This window comes from Nerophis lumbriciformis, linkage group LG22 (genome assembly GCF_033978685.3).
Source record: "Nerophis lumbriciformis linkage group LG22, RoL_Nlum_v2.1, whole genome shotgun sequence".
Classification (NCBI taxonomy): Eukaryota; Metazoa; Chordata; class Actinopteri; order Syngnathiformes; family Syngnathidae; genus Nerophis; species Nerophis lumbriciformis.
The window spans coordinates 38,677,459-38,697,505 of NC_084569.2; the positions used below are offsets into that span (position 1 = coordinate 38,677,459).

General features: G+C 43.3%; 1 protein-coding gene across 1 annotated transcript in view; it reads right to left on the bottom strand.

Moving 5' to 3' along the window:
• Window positions 1–20,047, bottom strand: part of LOC133615028 (zona pellucida sperm-binding protein 1-like) — a 21,166-nt gene extending 1,119 nt beyond the window's left edge. The window contains exons 1-9 of the mRNA XM_061973358.1: window positions 19,780–20,047; window positions 19,589–19,707; window positions 15,894–16,014; window positions 12,001–12,132; window positions 9,218–9,381; window positions 9,050–9,120; window positions 8,881–8,990; window positions 4,583–4,766; window positions 4,379–4,517 (exon numbers count right to left, since the gene is read on the bottom strand). Of these exons, the coding sequence (XP_061829342.1) occupies window positions 4,379–4,517; window positions 4,583–4,766; window positions 8,881–8,990; window positions 9,050–9,120; window positions 9,218–9,381; window positions 12,001–12,132; window positions 15,894–16,014; window positions 19,589–19,707; window positions 19,780–19,960 (1,221 nt within the window). The 5' untranslated portion in view covers window positions 19,961–20,047. The remainder of the gene's footprint in view (window positions 1–4,378; window positions 4,518–4,582; window positions 4,767–8,880; window positions 8,991–9,049; window positions 9,121–9,217; window positions 9,382–12,000; window positions 12,133–15,893; window positions 16,015–19,588; window positions 19,708–19,779) is intronic.

A 20,047-nucleotide genomic window follows, 5' to 3' on the forward strand; every position in this document is an offset into this window, starting at 1 on the left:
AGACTTTAGCTAGATGTATGTAGAAGTTCAAAAAAGACTTGGTTTTATGTGGAAAACTGAATTTCAAAATAAAACTGAGCGGCATGAATCCTGACTCAACATCATCATAACCGCCAGCTCCCAACTAACATCCAACCATAACCGCCAAGCCATAACCGTCAACTGGCACCCCGCCATAAACGCTAGCCCCTAACTAGCACCCCGTCATAGCCGTCAAGCCATAAGCACCAACTTTCGCACCGCGCCATACCCGCCCCGCTATAACTCCCAAGTGGTGCCCCGCCATAACCGCCAGCTCCCAACTAACACCCAACCATAGCCGCCATTCCATAACCGCCAACTGGCACCTCGCCATAGCTGCTAGCCCCCAACTAGTGCCCAACCATAGCTGCCAAGCCATAACCGCCAATTGGCACCCCGCCATAGCAGTCAACCATCAAAGTACGTCAACATCTTCAGAACCCTGTACCACAACTCCACCTGTCGAGTGAAACCCACCAACAGCACAACCGACGACTTTGACATTGTGACCGGGGTAAGACAGGGTTGCATCTTGTCTCCCTTACTGTTCATTATTGTCATAGACTTTGTCATGAGGAAGTCTGTCGTCGGAGCAAACCTCGGCATTAAGTTTGGGAGGGGGCAGACTGGCAGATCTGGACTTTGCGGACGACTTGGCTCTGCTTAGCCATTCCTACGCTGCGCTCCAAAAATTGACCAACAATCTGCATGAGCAAGGGGAAAAAGTCAGCCTACGTATAAGCCAAGAGAAGACCAAGGCCATGACCGTCGCACAAGACCAAAACGTTCCACTGCTCACCGTAGGCGAACAAGGCATAGAGTACGTTGAGAACTTCACGTATCTTGGAAGCAACATCTCAAACACTGGAGACTAGAGATGCGCGGATAGGCAATTATTTCATCCGCAACAGCATCAGAAAGTCGTCAATCACCCGCCATCCACCCGATGTAACATTTGACCAGAACCGCATCCGCCCGCACCCGCCCGTTGTTATATATCTAATATAGACGATGCAAGGCATTAGTGAAGTTATAAAGCTTTTGCCTGTTAAAGAAAGGAGACTGATCCAATGCACTACAGACATTCGCGTGCCACGCTGTCACGGCCCAGACGCACACCAGTGCGCAATCATATGGGAGCCGCGCTGAGCGCACCTCCAAGCGCGTCTCGCTGCCGGCGACGGCCGGGTATGGGCCCGAGGCTCCAGCGCCATCCATTTTCAGGGCTAGTTGATTCGGCAGGTGGGTTGTTACACACTCCTTAGCGGGTTCCAACTTCCATGGCCACCGTCCTGCTGTCTATATCAACCAGGGTGAGCCCCACCCCTTTCGTGAGCGCACTGCGCGCGGAGTGACCCCTGTTACGCGCCCCCGGCAACAGGGGTGGCGGGCAGGTAAGCTGCGCGGGCGGAGCGCGCGGAGTGACCCCTGCTACGAGCCCCCGGCCACGGGGGTGGCGGGCAGGTAAGCTGCGCGGGCGGAGTGACCCCTGTTACGAGCCCCCGGCCACGGGGGTGGCGGGCAGGTAAGCTGCTTACCTGCTGGGCGTGACGCCGGCCGCGGCGAAGGCGGACGAGGCGGGGTGTCGGTGCGGTGGTGACCCTGGACGTGCGTCGGGCCCTTCTCGCGGATCGCCTCAGCTACGGCTCCCGGTGGGGCCCTCTCGGGGGAAGGGGCCTCGGTCCCGGACCCCGGCGAGGCGTCCCTTCTCCGCTCCGTAAAAGTGTCCATCTCTTCTTTCTTTTTTTCTTCTGTTGTGGCATATGCTGCAGGTGCCTGCTCGTTTTTCGTATGTGGGTAACAACATTTAACTATGTATATATATTTCCGAATTGGTTTAACTGCCACCCGCCTGAATCTATTTAAAATCTGTTTTTTATTTTTTTCAACCGCCCGACCCGACCCGCGGATAAAATCTAATTTTTTTAAATTTCGTCCGCCCGATCCGCGGATAATCCGCGGACTCCGCGGTTGTGCCCGCAAACCGCGCATCTCTACTGGAGACGCAGAAAAGGATGTACTGACCAGAATCGGAAAAGCTGCAGGAGTCTTCCAACGCCTCCGGAACATCTGGTCATCAACATCTATCAGTACGTCCACAAAGGTGCGCCCCTATATGTCAGTGGTCATCCCTACAGTGACCTATGCCCGTGAGACGTGGATGAAGACATCAAGCATTACTAACAAGCTGGATATCTTCCACCGACGGTGCCTCAGATACATCTTGAGGATCTCATGGAGAGACCACATCACCAATGAAGAGGTGATGAGAAGGGCAGGGGGAGCACCATTGTCTGACATAGTCTCTGACATGAGAAGGAGAATGGCTGGACACGTACTCCGACTGCCAAGAGAGAGACCGGCAAGTGTGGCAATGGACTGGGTGCCAGAAGGGGGAAAGAGGAAGAGGGGACGGCCAAAGAAGACGTGGAGACAAACAGCCAAGGAAGACCTGAGAGAGATGGGAGTCAGCTGGCATGGAGCAAGAAGGGTCGCCAGTGACCGGAACAAATGGAGGGGACTCATCGCCCAATGTTCCAACAGGAATGGGAGGGTCTAAGTAAGTAAGTCATAGCAGTCAAACCAAAACCGCCAAATTGCGTGCCGCCTTTACTGCCAACTCGCCATACCCGCTTCGCCATAACTCCCAAGTGGTGCCCCGCCATAACCGTTAGCTGCCAACTAGCACCCAACTGCCAATTCCCCAGCTGGCGCCCCGTCATAACTACCAGCTCCTAACACCCAACCACAGCCGTGAGGTTATAACTTCCAACTGGCACCTTGCTATAGCTGCTAGCCCAAAACTAAAGCCCAACCATAGCTGCCAAGCCATAACCAACAATTGGCACCCTGCCATAAAGCTGCCAACTTGCGCACCACCATTACTGCCAACTTGCGCGCCGCCGTTACTGCCCACCAACTTGCGCGCCGCCATTACTGCCAACTTGACTGCCGCTATACCCGCTTCGCCATGACTTCCAAGTGGCGTCCCCAACAAACGCTAGCTGCCAACTAGCGCCCCACCATAGCCGTCAAGCCATAAGCACCAACATTTGCACTACCATTACTGCCAACTGGCGCCCCGCCAAAACTCCCAAGTGGTGCCCCGCCATAACCGCCAGCTCCCAACCATAGCCGCCAAGACATAACTGCCAAGTGGCACCATAGCTGCTAGGCCCCAACTAGCGCCCAGCCATAGCTGCCAAGCCATAACCGCCAATTGACACTCTGCCATAAAAGCTGCCAACTTGCGCGCCGCCATTACTGCCCACCAACTTGACCGCCGCCATTACTGCCAACTTGACCGCCGCCATACCCACTTCGCCATAACTTCCAAGTGGAGCCCCCAACAAACGCTAGCTGCCAACTAGCGCCCCACCATAGCCGTCAAGCCATAAGCACAAACATTTGCACTGACATTACCGCCAACTGGCGCCCCGCCATAACTCCCAAGTGGTGCCCCGCCATAACCGCCAGCTCCCAACCATAGCCGCCAAGACATACCTGCCAACTGGCACCATAGCTGGTAGGCCCCAACTAGCGCCCAGCCATAGCTGCCAAGCCATAACCGCCAATTGACACTGCCATAAAAGCTGCCAACTTGCGCGCCACCATTACTGCCCACCAACTTGACCGCCGCCATTACTGCCAACTTGACCGCCGCCATACCCACTTCGCCATAACTTCCAAGTGGAGCCCCGCCATAACTGCCAGCTCCCAACAAGCACCTAACCACTGGTGCCCCAGCTGCCATCTTGCGCACCGCCTTAGCCGTCAAGCAATAACCGCCAACTTGCGCACCGCCATTACCACCAACTTGAGCACCGCCATTACTGCTAACTGGCACCTTACCATAGCTGCTATCCCCCAATTGACGCCCAGCCATAGCCGCTAGCTGCCAACTAGCGCCCCGCCATAGTCGCCAAGCCATGAATGCCTACTAGCGGCCTGCGATACCTGTTAGCTGCAAACTGGCGCTCTGCCATAACTGCCAACTGGCACCTTGCCATAGCTGCTAGCCCCCAAGTAGCGCCCAGCCATAGCTGCCGAGCCATAACCGCCAATTGGCGCCCCGCTATAACCGCTGGCTGCCATATCCGCTAAGCCATGAATGCCAACTAGCGCCCCACGATTACAGCTAGCTGCCAACTGACACCCCCTCTACAGCCACTAGCCGCCAACGGGTCCCTGCCATAGTTGCCAAGACCTCCTACTTAAGGCTTTTTATGGATGTGTTCTATCTGCGGGTTTTCATGGTTGGCTGGGAGTCTTGGATCGTAATAACACTCATGAGGCAAGATAAGATAAGATAATCGGGATGTAGAGTGGATCTACTGCATCCCATCATGCTGCTTACTTCCTCCACACTGGGCTGCCCTCCATCCAAGAAGGCGAAGGTCTTGACATCAAATCTCCTGACTTGAGAATGAGAATGCGTTTCCCCTCGATGGTCCACAGGCACAGAACTCCTGGAGTCATCCAGTGGGTTGGGACACCTACCCAGGAAGTCAAGATATCAGCAGTAGTGGACCAGTATTACCCCCGACCTCACTAACCTCACCCATTGTAGAGAAGCGTCCACACGGAATGTCGAGATGCCGGGTAAGCGAAGCAGTCGCGTACTTGAAGGGACAAGGCGGGGTCCGGCGATGGCGGCGCGATGGAGACCTCCACATACGCCGCTTCACGTAGCGGCAGGGACAGCGGCAGTTGGTCCTCGGGAAAGAAAGACGTGAAAGTTGCATCTGGAGGAGGAAAAGAGAACAGGCCAAGGCAGGAATGTTCAACTCCATTGTTTTGGGGCTCACATTTCTAGATCTAGTCAAAGATCATCTAGGAACCGCACTCTTGTTCGTAGGGAAGTGCTTTTTGGAAATCAACTCACGGGCCACCAGTGAAATAACCCATATCGTGAAGAAGAAGAGAGGACCTGAGATGGAACCTTGGGGGACACCACTTGTAGCACTGAAGGAGAGGACCTAAGATGGAACCTTGCTGACAAAGAGAGGACCTAAGACGGAACCTTGAGAAACACCACTAGTCTAACCAAATAAGTTGAACAAAAGATGACAAAGAGAGGACCTAAGATGGAACCTTGGGGCACACCACTAGTCTAACTAAAGAAGTTGAACTAATGATGACAAAGAGGACCTAAGATGGAACTTTAAGGAATACCACTAGTCTAACTAAAGAAGTTGAACAAATGTAGAGAGGACTTAAGATGGAACCTTAAGGAACACCCCTAGTCTAACTAAAAAAGTTGAACAAATTAAAGTTAAAGTGCCAATGATAGTCACACACACACTAGGTGTGGTGAAATTATTCTCTGCATTTGACCCATCACCCTTGATCACCCCCTGGGAGGTGAGGGGAGCAGTGGGCAGCAGCGGTGGCCGTGCACGGGAATCATTTTTGGTGATTTAACCCCCAATTCCAACCCTTGATGCTGAGTGCCAAGCAGGGAGGTAATGGGTCCCATTTTTATAGTCTTTGGTATGATGACAAAGAGAGGACCTAAGATGGAACCTTGAGGAACATCACAAGTCTAAATAAGTTGAACAAATTATGACAAAGAGAGGACCTAAGATGGAACCTTGAGGAACATCACAAGTCTAAAGAAGTTGAACAAATGACAAAGAGAGGACCTAAGATGGAACCTTGAGGAACACCACTAGTCTAACTAAAGAAGTTGAACAAATGATGTCAAAGAGAAGACCTGAGATGGAACCTTGAGGAACACCACTAGTCTAACTAAAAAAGTTGAACAAATGATGTCAAAGAGAAGACCTGAGATGGAACCTTGAGGAACACCACTAGTCTAACTAAAGAAGTTGAACAAATGACAAAGAGAGGACCTCAGATGGAACCTTGAGGAACACCACTAGTCTAACTAAAGAAGTTGAACAAATGATGACAAAGAGGACCTGAGATGGAACCTTGAGTAACACCACTAGTCTAACTAAAGAAGTTGAACAAATGACAAAGAGGACCTGAGATGGAACCTTGAGTAACACCACTAGTCTGACTAAAAAAGTTGAACAAATGATGACAGAGAGAGGACCTAAGATGGAACATTAGGGAACACCACTAGTCTAAAGAAGTTGAACAAATGACAAAGAGAGGACCTACGATGGAACCTTAAGAAACACCACTAGTCTAACTAAAGAAGTTGAACAAATGACAAAGAGAGGACCTAAGATGGAACCTTGAGGAACACCACTAGTCTAACTAAAGAAGTTGAACAAATGACAAAGAGAGGACCTAAGATGGAACCTTGAGGAACACCTCTAGTCTAACTAAAGAAGTTGAACAAATGACAAAGAGAGGACTTAAGATGGAACCTTGAGGAACACCACTAGTCTAACTAAAGAAGTGGAACAAATGACAAAGAGAGGACCTAAGATGGAACCTTGAGGAACACCACTAGTCTAACTAAAGAAGTTGAACAAATGACAAAAAGAGGACCTAAGATGGAACCTTGAGGAACACCACTAGTCTAACTAAAGAAGTTGAACAAATGACAAAAAGAGGACCTAAGATGGAACCTTGAGGAACACCACTAGTCTAACTAAAGAAGTTGAACAAATGACAAAAAGAGGACCTAAGATGGAACCTTGAGGAACACCACTAGTCTAACTAAAGAAGTTGAACAAATGACAAAGAGAGGACCTCAGATGGAACCTTGAGGAACACCACTAGTCTAACTAAAGAAGTTGAACAAATGATGACAAAGAGGACCTGAGATGGAACCTTGAGTAACACCACTAGTCTAACTAAAGAAGTTGAACAAATGACAAAGAGGACCTGAGATGGAACCTTGAGTAACACCACTAGTCTGACTAAAAAAGTTGAACAAATGATGACAGAGAGAGGACCTAAGATGGAACATTAGGGAACACCACTAGTCTAAAGAAGTTGAACAAATGACAAAGAGAGGACCTACGATGGAACCTTAAGAAACACCACTAGTCTAACTAAAGAAGTTGAACAAATGACAAAGAGAGGACCTAAGATGGAACCTTGAGGAACACCACTAGTCTAACTAAAGAAGTTGAACAAATGACAAAGAGAGGACCTAAGATGGAACCTTGAGGAACACCACTAGTCTAACTAAAGAAGTGGAACAAATGACAAAGAGAGGACCTAAGATGGAACCTTGAGGAACACCACTAGTCTAACTAAAGAAGTTGAACAAATGACAAAAAGAGGACCTAAGATGGAACCTTGAGGAACACCACTAGTCTAACTAAAGAAGTTGAACAAATGACAAAAAGAGGACCTAAGATGGAACCTTGAGGAACACCACTAGTCTAACTAAAGAAGTTGAACAAATGACAAAAAGAGGACCTAAGATGGAACCTTGAGGAACACCACTAGTCTAACTAAAGAAGTTGAACAAATGACAAAAAGAGGACCTAAGATGGAACCTTGAGGAACACCACTAGTCTAACTAAAGAAGTTGAACAAATGACAAAGAGAGGACCTAAATGGAACCTTGAGGAACACCACTAGTCTAACTAAAGAAGTTGAACAAACGATGACAAAGAGAGGACCTGAGATGGGACCTTGAGTAACACCACTAGTCTAACCAAACAAGTTGAACAAAATATGACAAAGAGAGGACCCAAGATGGAACACCACTAGTCAAACTAAAGAAGTTGAACAAATGACAAAGAGAGGACCTAAGATGGAACCTTGAGGAACACCACTAGTCTAACTAAAGAAGTTGAACAAATGACAGAGGACCTAAGATGGAACCTTGAGGAACACCACTAGTCTAACTAAAGAAGTTGAACAAATGACAAAAAGAGGACCTAAGATGGAACCTTGAGGAACACCACTAGTCTAACTAAAGAAGTTGAACAAATGACAAAAAGAGGACCTTAGATGGAACCTTGAGGAACACCACTAGTCTAACTAAAGAAGTTGAACAAATGACAAAAAGAGGACCTAAGATGGAACCTTGAGGAACACCACTAGTCTAACTAAAGAAGTTGAACAAACAATGTCAAAGAGAGGACCTGAGATGGAACCTTGAGTAACACCACTAGTCTAACCAAACAAGTTGAACAAAATATGACAAAGAGAGGACCCAAGATGGAACACCACTAGTCAAACTAAAGAAGTTGAACAAATGACAAAGAGAGGACCTAAGATGGAACCTTGAGGAACACCACTAGTCTAACTAAAGAAGTTGAACAAATGATGACAAAGAGGACCTGAGATGGAACTTTAAGGAACACCACTAGTCTGACTAAAGAAGTTGAACAAATGACAAAGAGAGGACCTCAGATGGAACCTTGAGTAACACCACTAGTCTAACTAAAGAAGTTGAACAAATGACAAAGAGGACCTGAGATGGAACTTTAAGGAACACCACCAGTCTAACTAAAGAAGTCAAACAAATAAAGAGAGGACCTAAGATGGAACCTTGAGGAACACCCCTAGTCTAACTAAACTAGCTAAACTAACTAAACTAATATTATGTCAGACCCACTCGACATCCATTGCATCCGTTCTCCCCAAGGTTTCTCAGTCATTCTCATCGACATCCCACTGGGTTGTGAGTTATTCCTTGTCCTTATGTGGGCGCTGAACCACGGATGTCGTTGTGGCTTGTGCAGCCCTTTGAGACACTTGTGATTTAGGGCTATATAAATAAACATTGATTGATTGATTGATTGATTTAAAATCCCAAATCATTAAGACTTGAGTTTTCTCTGGACGTTTGATAAATATGAAACATTCCAAAACACTATTAATGGACGTTCAACTGGCGGCCCGGGAACGACGCCACACCGGTCCGCGGGCCGCCAGTTGACTAGTCCCAGTCTAAGGTTTCAAAGACATTTTTATGACCTGTGGCGATTCTCATCTGCACTCGGATGGATCCGACAGCGACCACAGGCGGCGGGTTGGTCGGGAAGTTCACCGCGTCGGCCGCTTGGTAGTCGCACTCCACCTGGACTCTGGAAAGGAACTTAAGTGGGTCAGCAGCTCCGACCTCAAAGCAGAGACGGTCAATTACCTGAACGGAGAACTCTGGTTTCTACTTCGCTCCTCCACCTCTAACTCATAGACGACGACGTCTCCAATCACCTGAAGGCAAGCAAAAGTATATTTTTTTTAAAACCTGTTCAAGAAAATGCAGGCACCAGATCCTAATGGGAGTAACTACGGCCACAGATTTACTAACCTTGGTCTCCATCCCACAGTCCATAACTTGGACCTTGAAGACTGCGGTGTCTGCTGTGGCGATCACAGGGACGCACCGCGGATGATCTTTGACCATCAAGCTCCTGGGGTCCACAGATGGGTCGGTTTTCACGGAGAACACAAGGTGTCCGTCCAGGGAGCAAGCTGGAGGAGGGGCCAACACAGGAAGTCAGTCCAAGTGTCCCTTTTTGGCTATATATACCATGTCTGCATACAGTAAAGACAGGGGTTCTTAACCTTTACAAGCTTTCCGCCCAACTTTTCCACTACACCGGGGTCCGGAACCCACTCAAATATCAACACACAAAAATAAATGTATCAAACCAACTTCATATAGTCCTTTAAACACAACCACAGTTTGAAAAACAAAGCCCTGTACACCAAAAACAAAAAACAAACAGAAAAGTACAGACTAAACCATATTTAAAAAAGATCAGATAAAAATATTATCTTTCGAACAATCAGTCAGACAAAATGTGGTTAAAAAGTTAAAAACAGTTCAAAGTCTCATATGCTGGGATAGAAGCCAGTGAGTAAAAATGGGTTTTAAGAAGGGTCAATTATGTTGAAAAACCCCAAACTAAATTAATAATGAATAAACTGTCAAATTAAGTGCAAATAAAAATAGCTTCACCAATTTAGTCATAATTTTTGGGCTTGAGAAGCTTCCCTAAGACTTTAGCTCCAGACTTCTGTTTAATATCGTCATTACTAGGCATACTTGCCAACCCTCCCGAATTTTCCGGGAGACTCCCGAAATTCAGCGCCTCTCCCGAAAACCTCCCGGGACAAATATTCTCCCGAAAATCTCCCGATTTTCAGCCGGAGCTGGAGGCCACGCCCCCTCCAGCTCCATGCGGACCTGAGTGAGGACAGCCTTTTTTCACGACAGGAGGACAACAGGGTGACAAGAACTAAATCATCCAAACAAGAGATACATTGTATTATTATGTTTATCTTACCTAAAAATAAATATATTTATTAATTTTAAAAAAAATAAAAAATACATTTTTACTATATTTTGCTAAAAACATCAACATTTATTGTATTTTTATTTGCATTTTTTCTGACTCCTTATTACATCCAGGCATTAGAATTATACATTAAAATAAAAATATTTGAAATAATTATTTTTAAATTATCATAATAATTCATTTAAAATGACCATATTTAATTATTAAAATAATTGCTTGTTTAGCAACAACTTTAGCATTTTATTCATTACATTTTGAAGCTCTCAGAAGCCAAGTTATGTTATATTCCTTAAGATTTATTTATGCAAGTTTGAAGTATCAATTATCTAAACACAGTTTTGTTTGCATATTTTCAGGATGTATGTATATATATATATATATATATATATATGAAATACTTGACTTGGTGAATTCTAGCTGTCAATATACTCCTCCCCGCTTAACCACGCCCCAACCACGCCCTGCCCCACCCCCGACCACGCCCCCACCCCCCACCTCCCGAAATCGGAGGTCTCAATGTTGGCAAGTATGTTACTAGGAATGTAATGGTATTGCGATATTATGGGCCACGGTACAATATTAGTGCAGTATACTGTGTGTACCCCCAAAAAATCTTGGTCAAAAAGGCTGTAGTGCATTGGTGTCCAAACTACGGTCCGCGGGCTATGTGCGTCTTCAATTTGGCCCGCGAAACGTCGTGAGAGAGATAGATAGATAGATAGATAGATATATAGATATTGTTGTCGTCAAGTGGACGACGTGAGTAATTCAGGTCAAGGAGCTTTAATTATTCACATAATTTACTTTTATGACCCAATGCAAACAACCTTCCCTAGTCATGGCGCAAAAAAAAAAAAAATGCAACCACCACAAAATGTCAACAGACATGGTCACACAACACTGCCCTGCTTGATGTTTCTGATTGCACAACTTTAAAGGAGGTTTTCGTGGAAGTAAACATGGTAGGGGTCAAACTTTCACATACTATTTATATCCAATTATATTTACATTATATAAATATATTTTTAGCCCAATGTGGCCCCCCAAGTCAAAAAGTCACACCCCTGCCATAGTGTGTAAAATGAAGTGACATCGAGAGACAAGCGGTAGGAAAATAGATGGAGGATGTATCAAGTAGCTTTTTAGTTTACTCGTATTTTCCACGTTGAACATTTTTTGGGGGCGATCAGACCGGCTGGTTCTGCGTCGCCTCGGAAAAACAAAAGTGGCGCGCTTTGTTTTGCAGAAAGCAGACTTTCTTACCTCCGCCAAAAACGTTTTGTTTTGGCTTGGGCTTGTTAGCAACATAACTCAACCAGTTATTGACACATTTAATGTCCAAAAAAAACCCTATACACTTTATCTACGACCACTCAAACACGCGTCACTTCCTGCTTAGGGCGTTGCCGTTCCCGCGCTGTGCAGAGGATTCTGGGACCCAACCAACGCTAACACCAGAAAAAGAAACTACTCATCAAGTTTCCATTTGATACCGTCACACGTCACGGCATTATTGAGGACTTTGAAACGGTATTTGTAATAGTTACAGTACATCCCTAGTCATTACTGCCACAAGTGGTGGAAAAGTGTATTACACCTGAGTACTGCTGCGGTCCGACAGGTCCTAGTCTTAAGAAACTGATCAGGGATGATTACCGGCACAGGTTCACTCTTCCAAAAATGCACTAGTTTGATGTACAGGACTGCTTGTAGCACCGTTTGGATACACCTTTGTTGCTGATATCGGACACGTCCAACCCAAAGGACAATAAAAGCAGAGGATTGTTACCGGTCAGTTTGTAGTAGCAGCTTTGGTCCCGTGAGTCAAAACAACATCCGAGACTGGAGCAGGAATCCTTCAACATTCTCTGCTGCCCACATGTCACTCTTTGGTCTTTGTGGACGTCACACCTTCCAGGGACTGTGGGAAGAAACTGTGGGTTTTAGGCAAGGTTTTTAATGTCATACTGTACGTGTGGGACCTCTTTATTGTGATACTGTACGTGTGGGACCTTTTTATTGTCATACTGTACTTGTGGGACCTTTTTATTGTCATACTGTACGTGTGGGACCTTTTTATTGTCATACTGTACGTGTGGGACCTCTTTATTGTGATACTGTATGTGTGGGACCTTTTTATTGTCATACTGTACTTGTGGGACCTTTTTATTGTCATACTGTACGTGTGGGACCTTTTTATTGTCATACTGTACTTTTGGGACCTTTTCATTGTGATACTGTACGTGTGGGACCTTTTTAATTGTCGGACTGTACGTGTGGGACCTTTTTTGCTGTCGGACTGAACGTGTGGGACCTTTTTTATTGTCAGACCATACGTGTGGGACCTTTTTAATGTCGGACCGTACGTGTGGGACCTTTTTACTGTCGGACCGTACGTGTGGGACCTTTTTTATTGTCGGACCGTACGTGTGGGACCTTTTTTATTGTCGGACCGTACGTGTGGGACCTTTTTTATTGTCGGACCGTACGTGTGGGACCTTTTTTATTGTCGGACCGTGCGTGTGGTACCTTTTTTATTGTCGGACCGTACGTGTAGGACCTTTTTAATGTCGGACCGTACGTGTGGGACCTTTTTAATGTCGGACCATACGTGTGGGACCTTTTTTATTGTCGGACCGTACGTGTGGGACCTTTTTTATTGTCGGACCGTACGTGTGGGATCTTTTTTATTGTCGGACCGTACGTGTGAGATCTTTTTTATTGTCGGACCGTACGTGTGGGACCTTTTTTATTGTCAGACCATACGTGTGGGACCTTTTTAATGTCGGACCGCACGTGTGGGACCTTTTTTATAGTCGGACCGTACGTGTAGGACCTTTTTAATGTCGGACCGTACGTGTGGGACCTTTTTTATCGTCGGACTGTACGTGGGGGACCTTTTTTAATGTCGGACTGTACATGTGGGACCTTTCTTATTGTCGAACTGTACGTGTGGGACCTTTTTTATTGTCGGACCGTACATGTGGGACCTTTTTTATTGTCGGACCGTACGTGTGGGACCTTTTTTATTGTCAGACCATACGTGTGGGACCTTTTTAATGTCGGACCGCACGTGTGGGACCTTTTTAATGTCGGACCATACGTGTGGGACCTTTTTTATTGTCGGACCGTACGTGTGGGACCTTTTTTATTGTCGGACCGTACGTGTGGGACCTTTTTAATGTCGGACCGCACGTGTGGGACCTTTTTCATGTCGGACCGCACGTGTGGGACCTTTTTTATTGTCGTACCGTACGTGTGGGACCTTTTTTTATTGTCGTACCGTACGTGTGGGACCTTTTTTTATTGTCGGACCGTACGTGTGGGACCTTTTTACTGTCGGACCATACGTGTGGGACATTTTTTAATTGTCGGACCGTACGTGTGGGACCTTTTTAATGTCGGACCGTACGTGTGGGACCTTTTTAATGTCGGACCGTACGTGTGGGACCTTTTTTATTGTCAGACCGTACGTATGGGACCTTTTTTATTGTCGGACCGTATGTGTGGGACCTTTTTTTATTGTCGGACCGTACGTGTGGGACCTTTTTTAATGTCGGACTGTAGGTGGGGGACCATTTTTAATGTCGGACTGTACATGTGGGACCTTTTTAATTGTCAGACTGTACGTGTGGGACCTTTTTATTGTCGGACCGTACATGTGGGACCTTTTTTATTGTCGGACCGCATGTGTGGGACCTTTTTTATTGTCGGACCGTACGTGTGGGACCTTTGTTATTGTCGGACCGTACGTGTGGGACTTTTGTTATTGTCGGACCGTACGTGTGGGACTTTTGTTATTGTCGGACCGTACGCGTGGGACCTTTTTAATGTCAGACCGTACGTGTGGGACCTTTTTTATTGTCGGACCGTACGTGAGGGACCTTTTTTAATTGTCGGACCGTACATGTGGGACCTTTTTTATTGTCGGACTGTACATGTGGGACCTTTCTTATTGTCAGACCGTACGTGTGGGACCTTTCTTATTGTCGGACCGTACGTGTGGGACCTTTTTAATTGTCGGACCATACGTGTGGGACCTTTTTTAATTGTCGGACCGTACGTGTGGGACCTTTTTTTATTGTCGGACCGTACGTGTGGGACCTTTTTTATTGTCGGACCGTACGTGTGGGACCTTTTTACTGTCGGACCGTACGTGTGGGACCTTTTTACTGTCGGACCGTACGTGTGGGACCTTTTTCATTGTCGGACCGTACGTGTGGGACCTTTTTCATTGTCGGACCGTACGTGTAGGACCTTTTTAATGTTGGACCGTACGTGTGGGACCTTTTTTATTGTCGGACCGTACGTATAGGACCTTTTTTATTGTCGGACCGTACGAGTGGGACCTTTTTTTATTGTCGGACCGTACGTGTGGGACCTTTTTACTGTCGGACCGTACGTGTGGGACCTTTTTTTATTGTCGGACCGTACGTGTGGGATCTTTTTTATCGTCGGACTGTACGTGTGGGACCTTTTTTTATTGTCGGACTGTACGTGTGGGACCTTTTTATTGTCGGACCGTACGTGTGGGACCTTTTTTATTGTCGGACTGTACGTGGGGGACCTTTTTTAATGTCGGACTGTACATGTGGGACCTTTTTAATTGTCGGACCATACGTGTGGGACCTTTTTTATTGTCGGACCGTACGTGTGGGACCTTTTTTATTGTCGGACCGTACGTGTGGGACCTTTTTTATTGTCGGACCGTACGTGTGGGACCTTTTTTATTGTCGGACTGTATGTGTGGGACCTTTTTTATTGTCGGACCGTACGTATGGGACCTTTTTTATTGTCGGACCGTGCGTGTGGGACCTTTTTTATTGTCAGACCATACATGTGGGATCTTTTTTATTGTCGGACCGTACGTGTGGGACCTTTTTCATTGTCGGACCGTACGTGTAGGACCTTTTTAATGTTGGACCGTACGTGTGGGACTTTTTTTATTGTCGGACCGTACGTATAGGACCTTTTTTATTGTCGGACCGTACGAGTGGGACCTTTTTTTATTGTCGGACCGTACGTGTGGGACCTTTTTACTGTCGGACCGTACGTGTGGGACCTTTTTTTATTGTCGGACCGTACGTGTGGGATCTTTTTTATCGTCGGACCGTACGTGTGGGACCTTTTTAATGTCGGACTGTGGTGGGTGTACCATTATTAACCACTGTACACCATTATTAATTATGGTGTACCTTCATGATGTTTTTATGTGACAGCCATTATACAACCACGGTGCACCATCATTAACCACGGTACACCACTATTAACCATGGTACACCACGGTGCACCACTATTAACCACGGTGCACCACTATTAACCACGGTGCACCACTATTAACCACGGTGCACCATCATTAACCACGGTGCACCATCATTAACCACGGTGCACCATCATTAACCACGGTGCACCATCATTAACCACGGTGCACCATCATTAACCACGGTGCACCATCATTAACCACGGTGCACCATCATTAACCACGGTGCACCATCATTAACCACGGTGCACCATTATATAACCACGGTGCACCATTATATAACCACGGTGCACCATTATATAACCACGGTGCACCATTATATAACCACGGTGCACCATTATATAACCACGGTACACCATTATTAACCACGGTGCACCATCATTTACCACGGTACAGGAGTCAATGGGCTCTTTTGCACTCACCAGGATGTGACGGTGGCGTCCTGACCTTGGAGCTTCCCCTCAGAGGACAGCTGACGTGGACCCGGAACCAGCCATCCTCTCCTGTCAGCTGCACCTGCAGAGAGACCACCACCTTGCTCCCCTGTGGGTTAAAAGTCACGCAGCAGGTAAGTCTTAAGTCTTACTCATTCCTACCGCTTCATTCTGTTGGGGAATAGTTGGCCATTAGGTCTTGAACAGGTCCTCCGTTGCCCCTGGGGGTCTGCAGTGGTACTGCACGCGGGGGTTACTGGAGACTTCAACTAAATAAATATATTCCCAAACTGCCAATCAGCTTACATCTGGCATGCTCGTAAGATAGCAAGTAGCCTGCCAGTTGTAAATTATGGCACCAGTCAGATAGCAATTAGCGTGTTAGTTGTAAGATAGTGATCAGCACGCCAGTTGCCCGCTAGCCATCTGCAGGGGTGCACAAAATAATCGATTCACATCAGAGTCGCAATTTTTATTCGACCCCATTCTATATAGATTCTAAATTTTTTAAAGCTTGATTAAAAAAAAAATGAAATTCACAAGACTCAATTTAAAAAAAATAAGATTTTAAGCCATCTTTATGGAACCAGAAGGAGCTTTTCTAACATGTAACAAAAAGGTTTGATTATTATTATTAATATTATTTTTATTATTATTATTATACATTGCAAAAATTGGTTTGAATCGAGAATCGATTCTGAATTGAATAGTCATCCCTGGAATGGGAATCGAATCATTCAATACCCAAAGATTCATATAATTCAAGATTCAATAATTTGTATTTAAAACAAAACCTTTTTGTTGACAATTTATGTAAAACCAAGTTTTTGCGTGTTCATTTTGTAAAAATAAAATCATCCTGACAATCTTATTGAATAGAAATTTGTGAGTTAAAATTTGTGCTTTTAAAAATGTTGTTTGTCAAAATACAGTTTTAAAATTTAGTTTAAACATTTTAGTGGGAAAAAGTTCAATGTAAAAATTTTTTTTTAAAAATGGTGCATTAAAATTGAGTGCATTAAAATTCAGTGTAGAAAAATGGAGCAGAAAAATTCAGTATATATTAATTGTGTAAAATTTTGGATGCAGGAAAGTTCAGTGTAAACAAACATTTTGTGCATGAAATTCAGTATATTTTTTGTGATAAAAATTCAGTGCATAAATATTGGTTGCATCAAAAGTAAAAAAAATTTAAAAAAAATTGTGCATTAAAATTGAGTGCATTAAAATTCTGTTTAAAAACATTCAGTGTAAAAAAACAACAAGAAAACAGTGCATTAATCAGTGTAAAAAAAATTCAGTGTATAAAAAAAATCAGTGCATTAAAATTCAGTGTAGAAAAATGGTGCAGAAAAATTCAGTGCAAAAATAATTGTGTAAAATTTTGGATGCAGGAAAATTCAGTGAAAACAAACATTTTGTGCATGAAATTCAGTATATTTTATGTGATAAAAATTCAGTGCATAAATATTGGTTGCATCGTAACTATAAAAATAATTAATGCATTAAAATTGAGTGCATTAAAATTCTGTGTAAAAACATTCAGTGTAAAAAAATAAAAAAATAAATCAGTGCATTAATATTCAGTGTAAAAAAATTCAGTGTATAAAAAAAATCAGTGCATTAAAATTCAGTGTAGAAAAATGGTGCAGAAAAATTCAGTGCATATTAATTGAGTGTAAAATTTTGGATGCAGGAAAATTCAGTGTAAACAAACATTTTGTGCATGAAATTCAGTATATTTTATGTGATAAAAATTCAGTGCATAAATATTGGTTGCATCATAACTAAAAAAATACTTAGTGCATTAAATTTGAGTGCATTAAAATACCATGTAAAAACATTCAGTGTAAACAAAAAAAAAATCAGTGCATTAATATTCAGTGTAAAAAAATTCAGTGTATAAAAAAAATCAGTGCATTAAAATTCAGTGGAAAAAAATGGTGCAGAAAAATTCAGTGCATATTAATTGAGTGTAACATTTTGGATGTAGAAAAATTCAATGTAAACAAACATTTTGTGCATGAAATTCAGTATATTTTATGTGATAAAAATTCAGTGCATACATTTTGGTTGCATCATAAGTAAAAAAAAAAATAAATGGTGCATTAAAATTAAGTGCATTAAAATTCTGTGTAAAAACATCCAGTGTAAAAAAATAAATAAATCAGTGCATTAATATTCAGTGTAAAAAAAATTTTGTGTATAAAAAAAAAATCAGTGCATTAAAATTCAGTGGAAAAATATGGTGCAGAAAAATTCAGTGCATATTAATTGAGTGTAAAATTTTGGATGCAGAAAGATTCACTGTAAACAAACATTTTGTGCATGAAATTCAGTATATTTTACTTGATAAAAATTCAGTGCATAAATATTGGTTGCATCAAAAGTAAAAAAAAAAAATGGTGCATTAAAATTGAGTGCATTAAAATTATGTGTAAAAAAAAAAAAATCAGTGCATTAATATTCAGTGTAAAAAATTCAGTGGATAAAAAAAACCAGTGCATTAAAATTCAGTGGAAAAAATGGTGCATAAAAATTCAGTGCATATTAATTGAGTGTAACATTTTGGATGTAGAAAAACTCAGTGTAAAAAAACATTTTGTGCATGAAATTCAGTATATTTTATGTGATAAAAATTCAGTGCATAAATATTGGTTGCATCATAAGTAAAAAAAAAAAAAATTGGTGCATTAAAATTAAGTGCATTAAAATTCTGTGTAAAAACATCCAGTGTAAAAAAATAAATAAATCAGTGCATTAATATTCAGTGTAAAAAAACATTTGTGTATAAAAAAAAAATCAGTGCATTAAAATTCAGTGGAAAAATATGGTGCAGAAAAATTCAGTGCATATTAATTGAGTGTAAAATTTTGGATGCAGAAAAATTCACTGTAAACAAACATTTTGTGCATGAAATTCAGTATATTTTACGTGATAAAAATTCAGTGCATAAATATTTGTTGCATCAAAAGTAAAAAAAATAAAAAATGGTGCATTAAAATTGAGTGCAATAAAATTATGTGTAAAAAAAAAATAAAAAAATCAGTGCATTAATATTCAGTGTAAAAAAATTCAGTGTATAAAAAAAACTCAGTGCATTAAAATTCAGTGTAGAAAAATGGTGCAGAAAAATTCAGTGCATATTGATTGAGTGTAAAATTTTGGATGCAGGAAAATTCAGTGTAAACAAACATTTTGTGCATGAAATTCAGTATATTTTATGTGATAAAAAATCAGTGCATAAATATTGGTTGCATCAAAAGTAAAAAAAAAAATGGTGCATTAAAATTCTGTGTAAAAACATTCAGTGTAAAAAAAAAAAAAAAAAAAAATCAGTACATTAATATTCAGTGTAAGAAAATTCAGTGTATAAAAAAAAAATCAGTGCATTAAAATTCAGTGGAAAAATATGGTGCAGAAAAATTAAGTGCATATAAATTGAGTGTAAAATTTTGGATGCATAAAAATTCAGTGTAAACAAAGATTTTGTGCATTAAATTCAGTATATTTTTATGTGATAAAAATTCAGTGCATAAATATTGGTTGCATCAAAAGTAAAAAAATAAATAAAAATAAATAGTGCACAAAAAAACATTCTGTTACATAAGTTCAGTGTAAAATAAAAGAAAAGCTTTTGACACAAATGATGACCAAAGTCTTGTTGCTGGAAGATTGTTTACCTGGACTCGGGCGTAGCAGCTGTCATATCTGCTGAAGACCACCGGGTTGTTCAGTCCACTCACTTGGACCCCACAGGGGCCCTCGTGGTGGGGCACTGACACCGTGGCCCCGGACATGTCTGACATGAACACAAACATTTCCATCTTTGGGAGAAGTGTAGTTTTCCATTTTTACTCCACAACAATCTCACCTGTGACACGTGGATTGTTGTTGACCTTTGACCCAAAGACTGCTTTTATGCCCCGGTGGGAGCAGCTGACTCGAGGCAGGACCAGTCTTTGCCTGCGTGACCTGCGCTTCTCTGCCCGCAGACCGCGGGCAACGCTCCAAAATAACAACATGAAACAGAAGTGAGCAAAGTTGCAATTCATCTCCTCGCAGATCAAATGTTTTTACTCTGTGTCACTGTCACCATCTTCCAGTGGTGGGCAGGTGTCACATGACTGCCCAATTAGCGT